The sequence below is a fragment of the Solanum dulcamara genome, chromosome 10 (assembly GCF_947179165.1).
Source record: "Solanum dulcamara chromosome 10, daSolDulc1.2, whole genome shotgun sequence".
NCBI classification, from domain to species: domain Eukaryota; kingdom Viridiplantae; phylum Streptophyta; class Magnoliopsida; order Solanales; family Solanaceae; genus Solanum; species Solanum dulcamara.
In genome coordinates, this window is record NC_077246.1 from 70,840,823 (window position 1) to 70,854,678 (window position 13,856).

The 13,856-nt window shown below is 29.5% G+C and overlaps 1 protein-coding gene across 1 annotated transcript; it reads left to right on the forward strand.

Moving 5' to 3' along the window:
- Window positions 1-9,686: 9,686 nt before the first annotated feature.
- LOC129869937 (outer envelope protein 64, chloroplastic-like) lies at window positions 9,687-10,874 on the forward strand. The gene is made up of 4 exons (XM_055944499.1): window positions 9,687-9,712; window positions 9,821-9,937; window positions 10,295-10,447; window positions 10,610-10,874. The coding sequence occupies exons 1-4, from the start codon at window positions 9,687-9,689 to the stop codon at window positions 10,677-10,679; spliced, it is 366 nt and encodes a 121-aa protein (XP_055800474.1). The 3' UTR covers window positions 10,680-10,874.
- The last annotated feature ends 2,982 nt before the right edge of the window (window positions 10,875-13,856 follow it).

Here is a 13,856-nt window from a genome sequence, read left to right on the forward strand (position 1 = left end):
TACTTGACTCTTATATTAAAAATTAGATTTTCATTTTACTTGTATATTTTAATAAATTAATAGAAATTTATTATTTTCTTTTGATGTAATCTTATTATTAAATAACTATCTTAACTCATAAAGAAATAATACTCAAATTTAGATTTTTAAAATATAAGTAATAAGGTAATTAGTTAAGTAAAATAAATCTATACATACTTTTTAAAGGAAAGTGTCAAATTAAGATGGACCAAGTAACTAATATAAAATGGAGGGGTACATTTTAATATATTTGTCAAAGATTCAAAGTTCATGTATTTTAAGTCGGAGGGAATAGATTGGCAAATGTTATTTAATTTATAATAATAGATTAGTTGTTGATTTTACTAAATAAGTAATTTGACTTGAAAAAGATAGTATTAAAATTTTGAAAATGTGACCTGTTTAAACCAATTTGTTGATAAACTATATTTTGAATTTGGATGCATGATGAGTGTATCGTATTTGTATAACTGATAAAGTTGGTGATAAGATTTGAGATTCTTTTGTATATCTGTTGTGAATATGTATAAAATACACATTTACGTGGAAAAAAAATTCATTCATTGCACCAATAAAAAAAAATGAGTTCTAACTTGACAGATCGTATCAAAAAGATTTTGGAGACACAAAATGAAAATTAATAATATTAAGAAATGAGTTCAAGAATAAAGAAAAAGATAGAATTACTATGTATGTTGTATACTTGGGATACAAAGATATTCAATATACAAGGGGTAGAATAACTATGTATGTAGTATACTCCAAGTTGAAATATGACTTTTAAATTAAGTTCTGATGATGTAGTCAAAAGAAGTGATTATATCATAGGCAAAAAGAAAGAGATTTGCATAATAACATATATAGTTAGATGCAAATCTTATTTCTATTTTTTATATTCATTTGGATTGTTGTTAAGTAATTTTTTATAATGTATCGTATTGTGTTGTTAAGTATTATTTTATAAATATAACGTTTGAATAAATTGTATTTTTCTCCGTCGTTACATAATATCACACATTAAGATTTTTGAGTGATGAACTTATAAGAAATTTAATCGTTACCTAATGATAAATTTAAATAAAACGATACAGTAAAATCTAAACAACAATTGAAATAAATATTGAATTTAAACTAATAATACAATAGATAAAAACCATCCATACAAGGTGTTAGGGATAAAGAAATTATTTTTAATACTCTCAACGGTAGATTAAACTTTTACATATTTTCGTTAATTCATGAACAAGATCCCTATACTTCCATGTAATTGACTCAATACATCTAGAAAAAAACAAAAATTTGCATTAAAAAAGATGAAATATTTTTAGCCATTGAAGAAAGAGGAAGGTCAAAGTGGTCCCTAAATGGTCAAATCCCTGAAGAATTCAGAAGAGCCGTGAACATCGAGCCATTTACTTCTCCAGCTATTGGCCTATTTGCTTCTAGATTTTTTAGAATTAAATAATTATTTAAATTTATAATAAATTTAAGATCATTAAAATATAATTAGTACAATAACAATTAATTTAATAAAGTTTGGAAAGGATAAAATATATCAAGACATTGCTACTCCATTAATTTTACTTGTTGCTAACATCGTCCTTATTTTACTATCATAATTACTATCAACGATCATTCTCAATCACAATCATAATCACTGTAGTAGTCAATCTCCACAATTGATAGTTACCCTCACTATTATTACCATAAGAAATTATTAATTACTATCAATAATTATGCTATCATTATCATCAAGTTTTACTAGCAAGTACATCTGCCAACCATTATTACAAGTAGCTACTAGTCACAATTACCCATATCTAACATCTTTACTAACTACTACTCTAATGGCACCCACAACTACCATGTATCACTTACCTCAACAATCATATCCAAATTTTTTAAAATTATTTTAGATGTATTGAAAATATTTTTAAATTTATCGTAAATTATTAGTTTTATCTTAAAATTATTTACAGCCTTAAAAATATTCTTGTACTTGATTAACTCAACTTAAATATATCCTAATCTATCACATTGCATAGCAAATAGTCTTAAACTCTTGTAGGAGTATGAGACTCTTAATAAAAAATCAAAAGAAGTGTTGAAAATATTTTTAAACCTGACGAAAATTTAGAAGTGCATTTCACCGATGTGATAAGATTAAAGATGTATTTAAGTTCAGTTAATCTAGAAAAGTATTTAAATTCACGTGATGTTTAGAGATGTTTTCAGTATTTTTTTCATTGTTTTATTGTTATACTGTTAATTAACATCTTATTTAAAACAAATAATTGAATTAGCTAATTAGCACATAGGATGCAGCTACAAACATGGTTGACTGGGAATCAATTTTTTAGTTTTGAACCATCACTTCAATTGTCAAGCTTACATCAAAGCACACGAATCTTATAGAAAAAAGCAAATAAAAAATCCACCACACCATGACCTAAATCTTTTTTTTTTTTTTTTAACTTTTTAGTCAATTAGTATCAAATTTTAGGATCAATTAATGTTAAGTTTGCACCCAACTAAATCAACCCAAAGGAATAAATTAAATGTAAAAACATTAATTATTCCTATTTAGAAAGATTATGAGAATATAAGATGTAATTACGAAGTGTTTCATCTTCTAATGACTTACTCAAGACATTTCAGATTAATCGAAAATGTCAGAATTTGCATAAAGAGATACAAAATATGAAAAAATAAATATATAAATAAATCAAAGAAATTCGATATTTATTGTGAATAAAGATTTTTACAATAATAATATATTCAATGTATGGAGAGGATGCATACAAACTCTACACCTATCTTAAAAAGTAAAAAAATTATTTCTAATAAATCTTGACTCAACTAAAAGAAACCAAAAAAATGTTCTTTTCAAATATTACACTTAAGTATAATTTTTTTAAAATTAAATTGTCTCAAACAAATTGGAACAAAATGCAAGAAATTTCTCTTTTCAAGCTCAAAAAAAAACTAAAAAAAACACTCCATTAATATATAATAATGAAATATCTCAACCATACAGATCTTGTACAAAGCTCACCTATCATATTCATGTGATAATTAGAAAAAAAATCTATGAAAGTACACACATAGATTCAATAGTACTAACATTAAGAAATACCCATTCTCCTTCAAAATTGAGATTAAGATCTGAAATTAAAAATCTAAGATGCAAAATTGAGAAATAAAATAAAATAAACCATAGTAATAATAATAATAATACAAATTCTTATAATTAAGTATGTTATTTACATCTTTTTTTCTCTTCCTTTCTCGGACGCTAGAAAAAATCTTGAAAACTCCATCAAGGTACTATCTCATAGAAAGCAAGAGAAAAAAATATATATACTATATGCAAAAAAAAAAAAATCAACAAGAGTTGCGGAAAGTAGTAAGTACTCTTTTATCTATAGCTAAAGATTTCGAGTTCAAATACTGAACATGAAATTGACCATTTTTACCCTAATATGAAATTTCTCGACACGGATTATTTCTCCTCTTAAGTGTCTCGATAATCACGCCAGCAAATGAGCATAGTAACACAACGCCTCATAATATAGAACTTTGCTCTTTGTTCTTTGACCAAATTAGCACATTTTCTTGTAAATGCACATCTTTTGTGATGGGATGATGAATTTTTGAGGTAATTGGATGAATTAGAGCTTTGTTTCTTCCATTTGTCAATTGAATTTTCAATAGCCATATGAAAAAATTAAATAGAGATAAAAAGGGGGGGAAATGAAGTGATGAGAGAGTTTAAAGATCTAATATTTTCTTGGTTTTATGGTTTTTTTTTGGTTGTAGAGAAAAATTTGGAGTTTAGTAATGGTGATTTTTGAAGAAGAGCTGGTGAATTTTTGAGAGATGGAATTTGGAGAGAGGCAACTAGGGTTCGTATTTATAATAGAGTTGTGGTTTGAGGGGTTGGTTTGGTTTACGAGTCTAGCGGAGTCGGAATTTTTGTTTATTAAAATTATTGAATTATGCGGAATTTGTATAATGATGACTATATATATAAAAGATAATAATTTTATTAATAAAATATGAGATTATTTTAATTTAATTTGATTATAAAAATTATTTCAATCTGAGTAATCTCGAAACTATTTATATTTTGATTTCAATAATATTATTTTTATACCACACATTATTCGAGATATTAGTATAAAAAATTACTAATTTGGTATAAAATTAACAAAACGAAAGAAATATCCTTCATTTAATAGATAATTTAGATGCGTAATAAAAGCATATTTATTAGATAATTTTATCATTATTTAATTTTCATATTAATTATTTTGAATTACTTTAGCTATGTTTATTTATGTGATATTTTTTTTAGTCTCGCTAAAAAATGTTACCTTGCTATATTTAATACAATAATAATTTAATTTTAATTATTTTTATGTTCAGCTCATAAATTTTAGATTTTTTATATTTTTTATTCTTCTGTAATATCTTTACATAAATTGAAAATAAATTAAGTATAATTTACACATAACTTGTTTATAAATAAGATAAACCATGAAGGTACCAATAAAGATTGTGATTCCTTCTTAATTAGGAGTTTTGTATTTGAGTTTTTCTAGGTATAAAATGGCCTTTATTTGGGTGTGTTTATCCTTTACTATAATTTTTTTTAATGTAAATTCAAATTTAGTTGAATCTTAATATAATTATCTAATATTTAACAATGAAGCTAAGATTTTTACTAAAAAATTTGAGAAAGAAAACATACAAAAAAAATAAAAAATTCAATATTTATTTTATATATATAATTTTTTTTAATTATATATAAAATAATATAATTTTCAAATGAATGAAATTCAAATAAATCCTTTGATTCCATCTGACTCTGCCCAACGAAATAGAATAAAAAACAAAAAAAGATGAGCCATGAGAGAGTGACCAACTATTGTTGTCATTGCATTGAGAGTACCACTATTTTAAATTTACCCTATTTTTAAAAACAAATTGAGCATTATTATTATAGTATATATTGATAAAAAATTATTATTATAGTATATATTCATAAAAAATAAAAAAAAAAAGAGGTGGGTTCCCAATGTATACGTCATGAATTTACCTAAATAAGGTGATAGAGAAATGGGTTGTAATTAATGTGATAATAACAGGCAAATCCCACTGATGAGCTAAGGTGGCCTACACTTCTGAGCCTGTCATTTTCTTACATACAAGCATTTAAACAGAGAAGTAATTCAAGTATAAAAAACCTAGAACACACCTTTAATTTTTTTTAAAAAAATATAAAATAAAAATTGATAGTTATATAATTTTGTCTGATTTCTTGAGTCGATAATCGATCAAAAATAATTTTTTCACCTATATAAGTTAGAAGTAAGGTTTGCGTACATCTCATTCTTTACAGACACTCACTTGTATGATCTCTCTAGATATGTTGTTGTTGTATATATATAATTTTGTCTTATTTCTTGAGTCGATGATCAATCAAAAATAGTCTTTCCGCTTACATAAGTTAGAAGTGAGGTCTGCGTTCACTTCATTCTTCTCGGACCCCCACTCGTATCATCTCTCTAGATTGTTGTTGTATATATCTAAATTTATCTTGTATCGATTATTTTCACCATGTGTAATTATTTTTTGCATTTCCATATATATGACGGTGTTTGATCAAATTAAAAGTAAGAAATAATTGGTTTTTTCTGGATAATATTTTCCGTGGAAAGCATTTTCTTTTATACCAAGCACGGCTCAAATCAGATAGGAGAAGAAATTTAATTTTTTTTGACGTATTCTCTTAGATTATCAAACTTCCTTATATTTTTTCTTCTTTTTTTGCTCATTTAAGCTCTTATTTGATGTTCCATAATTGATTACGAAACTTGAGGATTCTCATGCATATATACACATTCGTTCATCGATGATAACAAGTATTTTTGAGTTTATACAACTCTTTTAGAGAGCGTATTTGAAGGCGTTAAGAATCCTACGTACAATAGTTAAAGAAATCGTGTTATATTTATATATATATATATTCTTTTTATATGATTTCAGATGAACTAATTTTGAAATTGAGTTACATCCGAAATCGAATGCTCATATTGTTAAATGTCAACAATATTTAAACCAAATGTTATGGTAATGGATTGTGATGGTAAGCAGCATTTATAATCATGCATCAGTGATAAACTGATAAAGAAAATTAATTAATTGGTGCATTAATTAAAAAAGTAGCAGGTGAAAGGTGATGTATACAGTATGATTTTAATGTTTAATTAGGGCTGGCAAAATGTAAAAAGGAAGAGTAAATAACCAATTAATTTGAGTTGGATAATTAATTATTTAAAAATGGATCAAAGATGGATATTATCCACTAAAAATGGATATTCAAAAGATAAAATATAAGGATATTCATTTTATTGATATATATCTGTCTACTTGTTATTCTAAATGATTTCTATAATTTATACAGAATTTCGATCCTATTACATTGAATTTAGGGATTGAAGTAATGACTAATTAACATGGATAGAGTTGGGGCTTTCATATTTTTTATTGTTAGAAATGAAATGTTGGATTTATGAAAGACAAACAATTATGAGAGTATTTATCAAAAATATTTTCATTGATCAAGAACAAATTTATTGTGAGTATAATATGTTCAAATAATTTATTTTTGTTGATATATTAAACATTGGGTACATAAATTTATTTGTTTAAATTCTTGGAAATGAACAGTGAGATGACAAGACCTCCACCATGGTTTTCTTTTTACAGTTCTGAGTATTTTATAGGCACCTACTTAACCAGAAGATATAATTAAAAAATAATTGCAGAGTAAATATGAGCCACACAATTTTTTGAAATATATATCTTCCACAATTTACACAAAAAGCCAAAGAAAAGAGCAAAATAAAAAAATAAATTAACTACATATAGATTTATTAATTGATGGAGATATAATTAGTGGAGTACTGATTATTAATTAAAGGGAAAATAATAAAAACTACCTTCAAATTATATGAAATTGAACAAGTTTATCCTTCGTTAAAAAAATTATCTTTAATATATTTCATTTTTTGCGAAAATAGCTCAAAATAGTCCTTTTGGATTAACATAATAACATATCACATTTTTTATTTTTAATTAGAATTAGTAGTCCAAATTTATATTTAATTTTATGTATGTCCTAATAAATCAAAGTGAGCTAGATTTACCCATATCCGTATAGTTGGATTCATACTTTAAATTTAATGAATTCAACTTTCAAAACTTTTAGTAGTGGACTAGTTATGTTTTAAACATTATGAGTTGATCATATCTATTATTTATTATAATTTTTTACACATAAATTTATAATACGCCTCAAAAATGTTAGGTCCAGATAAATTTGTATATTTAATTAATACAATGGGTATGTTTTCTTTACCTCCTCCTCCACTCTCGTCATATTTCACTGATTGTTAAAACGACAGTTTTAAATGAAACTGGAGAAGTACAGAGTATGATGAAGAAATTAATTTTGAACTTAACTCAACTTCAAAAATAAGCTCATGAAGAGATAATCAATCAATATTATATAATGGGACCAAATGCCTATCCACAATAGATGTGGGGGAATCAACTTTGGTTGTATAGTATTTTCTCAATAATCATAAATTAATTAAAACGCCAGTTAAAATGAAACATAAAAAATACAATATTCAAAGTCAATTTCTAATTTCTTCTTTCCCATGCGTAGCTGGTCAACAATCAACATCCATATTAGTTTTCTTGTACACATACTAGATAAGAGTTGTTTCTAGTTGCTTTCAAAAATTGTTAATCATGAAATTGATGCAGACAGGGCAGATTAACAGTGTGAGCTTATGAGTTTATGAAATTGTTAATCATAAAATTGATGAAATTGTTAACTTATGATAGACCCACCCTTCAAATGTAGATTTAAAATTTTAAGTTAGTTGACAAGGACAAACACTTTATCACCTTTCTTTTAGTTTTAGCAATAATCATATTTTGTGTGTATATATAGGTGCAGTGGAGAAAGCTGCTTTTTTTCTTGAGAGATTTTAATTTTGGATTTTAAATATATAAAAAATTTCAATAAAAAATACTATCGTCCAATGGACTTTATTCAATACTATTCAAATTAGTTGGCTTATTCGGATATCAAACATCAAATAATAAAAAATAAATAAAAATACAGCATTAGGAGGAAAGTGTTTATTCTTTGCATGGTAAAAAGCATAGAAAAAGCCAAAATAAAAGGGATAAGTAGGATGGTTGTCTTGTACTATAGAGGCCCACCAAATGACTTATCAAATGGACCATCAATTATGAGTCCTATTTTTGGGTCACTTTTGGGCCTGCACTTTTATGTGTGTGTGGCTACACATGATTGGTCACATTTTTGTATAATTAAGTCGATATTCATGTGTTCCGAGTATGAGCAATTTCATTTAAATTCAATATTTTCGATATGAAACCTAATTCGAAGTATGAGTATGCAAGTTCATATCTTATGCCTTAGATGGTCTAGTAGGCTTCGTTGATTTGAGAAGGTGAACGACGAATTTATCCTCAATTTCGATGATAATTACTTATACAAAAGTTGTTATGAGCTCAAGGCATGTCATTATATTCATGCATTTTCATATCAATTTCATAAATGGATCACATAATTTTTTTTTTAAAGCGTATCAAAGTTATTTGTATTTATAATGTAATATTTTCTCCATTCTAATATATATATCGTCCTTACTTAAAATAGATGTTCCTTAATAAAACTTATATCATCAATACAAATTAATATGTTATAAAACTTCACTTATTTTTTATTAAAGATTAGCAATCAATTTTAATCAACATGATTTGGATTTTTCTTTCATTAATTATTAAAAGAAACCTAGATTCATTTTTTTTCCTATTCTAGTCAAAAACCCTTGACTAGGACTTGTAGGAAAATTGGACGGTCAGACGGCAAAAAATAAAAATAAAAGTATTGGAGAAAGAAAAACAAGAAAAATTATAAATAGTACTAATTTGTCAGACAGAAATCAATAGTTAAAGTTTTGTCTTTGACTAGAAAATATGTCCTCTTTAAGATAAGATATAAGAATGCACATTAATAAAATAAGAAATGCTTAATACATTATTAACCCCATACATATATTCGTGTCAAATTTCATTAATTGATCACTTTAACATATGATAAAAGTATTCGTATTGGATGCTTTCGATTCAAACTTTGAATGATTTTTTAATCGTGTTCTCGAATTTCAATAAGTTGATAAGTCAATCACTTACAATATATCACGTCAATTATTTTGAAACTCTACCTCTTCTGTTCTAAAAAAAAAAATTACTATAAATAAAAGTCTGATTAATTAGTTGATTACAGATTTGATTAGGGCTGGGCATAAAATACCAAAAACCGAATTACCGAACCGAACCGGCAATTTCGGTATTTCGGTATTCGGTATTCGGTACTTCGGTTCGGTATTCGGTACCGAAATTTAATATTTCGGTATTTCGGGTTCGGGTTCGGTACTTATAATTTTCCCATTCGGTATTCGATAAATACCGAATACCAAAATTATTTCTATTGGGCCTCCTAAAAATGTCTTTTAAACATAAAGGGCTATAGGCCCATTCCTACAATTTAACTAATGAAGTCCACTACTCCAGCCCAATTGTCCCTAACAGGCTAACACATTACACACTAACACTTAACCTAATCACCCCTATACTTCAAACTTCACAACTTCAGTCTTCACTCTTCAGATTGAGTCCACCACTTCAGTCTTCACGCCGCCTTCAGCCCTTCAGCCCTTCAGCTCTTCACGCCTTCACCGCTTCACGCCGCCATCAGCTTCACGCCGCCTTCAGCTTCACTACTTCACGCCGTCTTGAGTGTGAGGTTTGCGTTCTGCCCTTGTTGGCTGAAATGAGTAGTCTTGCTTCAACTAGATTCCGGAAATTACATAGTTCTGTATGCTGACAATTTTGTCTTCATCAGTTTTGGGTTACTACTGCTGATTTATATGTTGGGATGGAGAGCCTAACAGGGGCCTTCTCAAATTTCTTGATAAAGTTTCTAAAAAGCTATCTCTATCTAGTGAATGTCCATGATGTAGGATACTTGTTTTTGCAGCACTTCTGTCCCCACTTCTTTTCTCATATTCCGTTTACTTCTCTCGTTGCTATTGGAGTCCTATTCGAAATTCATTTGCTTATGTTAGAACTACTGAAGTCATATTGAATTTTGATTGTCCAGATTCGATATCAATGGATTTGTGACAGGGTTTGGGAACCCAGACTGGTCAAGGACTCACGAACCTGCTAGTCAGACGTCTACCGTGGTCAAGACACTTGTTGAAGGAGGAGCCACATGTACTGGAAGAACTGTTGTAGATGACATGGCCTTTGGGTTTGTTCCTGAACTTTTCACTTGTTAAATTTCGAAATCTTTTCTAATTTGTTGATTCTTTAGCAAGTGCTGATTCCCATTTGTGCCATGTTACACATATTTCTGCTGCACTTTAGAATCCTTCTTGTGTCATTGATCATTCTTGTCATCTTCATTGTACAGTATTAGTGGTGAACAAAGACATTTTGATACTCCAACAAATCCGGCTATGAAGCTGTTGGAGGCCTTTTGATATCAAATAGGATTATGGTGCAATTTGTCTTTGAATATCAGGACTTCTGCTGCCTATTTTTCTGCAGTATATATAATCATTCCGAGTAGAGAAATAAGGTTTGAAGTCAAGGAGCTTTTTAGCTTTGTTTTGTCCTTTTTATTATGTCCCAAAAGCCTGGTATTTCAGTTGAGAATGTATTCGATCCATTGTTTAGTTTGTTATTAAAAATCTTTACATCTTTTATTGTTGCTATTGTGAATATGATATACTAACATATTCCGTGTGGACTTTGACAGTTCGACTTCAATATGGTATTACCGAATACCGTACCGAACCGAACTTTGATTTACCGATTATCGAATTACCGAACCGAAGTTTGAAAGTTCGGTATTTGGTAAATACTTTGAATTACCGATTACCGAATTACTGAATCCAAACTTTGAAAATACCGAACCGAATACCGAACGCCCAGCCCTAGATTTGATTAGTTGATAATTATGGATTCAGTTTGCTACTGACAACAAACAGTAAAACCAGCCCAATGATTTTGTGTCTTTCTTTTGCCTATTAGCTCAATGATTAATTTCTCTGTCACAAATTGATGATTAATTAAATTAACTTTGACCATAACTTAATTAATTATAGTTTTTTAATTTAGTGCTAGTTAAGTGATTTTAGAATATGGTATATACTCACATGGAGGCATGTGCCAATTATTTGTAACCTAGTCTTAATTGTACATAAAAAAAAAGTGTAACATATTAAGTTCCTAGGTGCTTATCTAATGGTTCGGTTTAGTTTTTGAAGATAACGATTTAACATGTCGATTATTAATTTCTACATGTTAAATCGTTATTAAATTAATAAGATATCAATTAGTTATTGGAAACATTAACAAAGTATTAAGTACATGCGTTTTTTAAAATTATTTTATGTTGTCTGCAGTCTGAATATGATACCAAACACAGACTTTTTTTTCTGTTTTCTTGGCAGGCACTTTGTCTTAAACTACTATTACTCCAGGCGTTTAATTTATGTGTTCACATTTCTTTTTAATTTATATATCTCAAAAATACTATTTGGATAAATAATTAAATTTGCTCATGAATTACATAAAATGTAATAAATTTGCTTTTTGTTAATTGTCAATTAAAATATGTCTTTGTCACATACAGTGGCGGAATCAGAATTTCACCCCGAAAATGCTCCTAAACGCCGTAGAATTCCCATCGGGGCTATTGGAGTCATTCCCGAGGTCGTTACGGAAGCTAGTAAAAAAGAATCCAAATAATTCGACCCGGATCCCCGGCACCTGAAAAATAACACACACGAAAAAATGGCTAAATAGCATAATTCCTACTGTGTCGCCTCTAAAATGCTCCTAAACGTCGTAGAAGCGTCGCCGGGGCTACTAGAATCATTCCCCAACTCGTTGCAGACTCTCTAAAGAAGAATCCAAGAATATTCAACCCGGACCTCTGGCACCTAAAAAAATCCGTGGCCGAACAGACACAAAAAATTGACAAAATTGCCTAATTCCGGTTGCATCGCCTTTAAAATTCTCCCAAAAGCCATAGAAGCCCCGTTGGGGCTACTCGAGTTGTTCAACAGCTCGTTACGGACTTTGCTAAATAAAAATCCAAGAAAATTTGAATCGGACCCCTTTACCTAAAATATCCTTTGGCGAACACACGAAAAACTTGCGAAATCGCCTAATTTTTATTATGTCGCCCTAAAATGCTTTTACACATCGTACAAGCGTCGTTGGGGTTACTCGAGTTATTACCCAGGTCGTTACGGACGCTACTAAAGAAGAATAAAAGAAAATTTGACTCAAACCCCCAACATCTAAAATATTTGTGTGCTAACATACAAGAAAAACTGACTAAATTGCCTAATTTCTGTTGTGTCACCCCTAAAATGCTCCTAAACTTCGTAGAAACCACGCTGATGCTACTGGAGTCGTTCCCTAGACCTTTAAAGATGCTACTAATGAAGAATCTAAGAAAATTTGACCAGGACCCCCATCACCTAAAAAATCCGTGGGCTAACATTCACGAAAAACTCGCAAATAGCCTAATTCCTGTTGCGTCGCCTCTAAAATACTCCTAAACGCAATAGGATCCCCGCCAGGCTACTGGGGTCGTTCCCTATGTCATTACGGACGCTACTAAAAGAGATTCCAAAAAAATTTGACCTGGACCCTCGACACCTAAAATATCTATGGTCTAACACACACGAAAAATTAGAAAAATCACCTTATTCTTGTTCTGTCGCCCGTAAAATGCTCCTGGGCTACTGGAGTCATTTCCTAGGTCGTTACATATGATAATATGGAAGAATCCAAGAAAATTCGACACGGACCCCGGCACCTAAAAAATCCGTGGGCTAACAAATAATGAAAAACTGGCAAAATTGCCTAATTACTTTTGCGTCGCCAATAAAATGTTTCTAACCCCCTCTAAAGCGCCGTCAGGGATACTGAAGTCGTTCCCTACGTCGTTACGGATGCTACTACAGAAGAATCTAAGAAAATTAAAAATGGAACCCCGACACCTAAAAAAATACGTAGGCTAACACACATGAAAAACTGAAAAAATTGCCTAACTTCTGTTGCGTCGTATATAAAATGCTCCTAAACCCCTATAAAGCGTCGTCAGGTCTATTAGAATCGTTCTCCAAGTTTGTTACAGATTCTACTATTGAAGAGTCCAAGAAAATTTGACCTGGACCCCCGGCACCGAAAAAATAGGTGAGGTAACACACACAAAAAATTGGAAAAATCGCTTAATTCCTATTGCGTCGCTAATAAAATACTTCTAAAGCACTCTAAAGCACAGCCGGGGCTACTGGAGTAGTTACTAGGTCGTTACGGATGCTATTATGGAACAATTATGGAAAATTCAAATTGGACCCATGACACCTAAAAAATTTGTGGGCTAACACACTTGAAAAACTGGCAAAAATGCCTAATTCCTGTTGCGTCGCCAATATAATGCTCCTAAACGCATCTATAGTGCTGCTGGGTCTACTGCAGTCATTCCTCAGGTCGTTATGAATGCTATTATGGAAGAATTCAAGAAAATTCCAACCGTACCCCCGGAATTTAAAAAATTCCTAGGCTAATACACAAGAAAAACTGGCAAAATTGCCTAATTTCTGTTGCTTCACCAATAAAATAATTCTAAACCCATA

Coding starts and splice junctions, on each gene's coding strand:
- LOC129869937 (XM_055944499.1), top strand. CDS start 9,687: ATGAAGTCCACTACTCCAGCCCAATT. Junction 9,938..10,294: donor CACGCCGTCTTGAGTGTGAG/GTTTGCGTTCTG, acceptor TTGATTGTCCAG/ATTCGATATCAATGGATTTG. Junction 10,448..10,609: donor GTAGATGACATGGCCTTTGG/GTTTGTTCCTGA, acceptor TTCATTGTACAG/TATTAGTGGTGAACAAAGAC.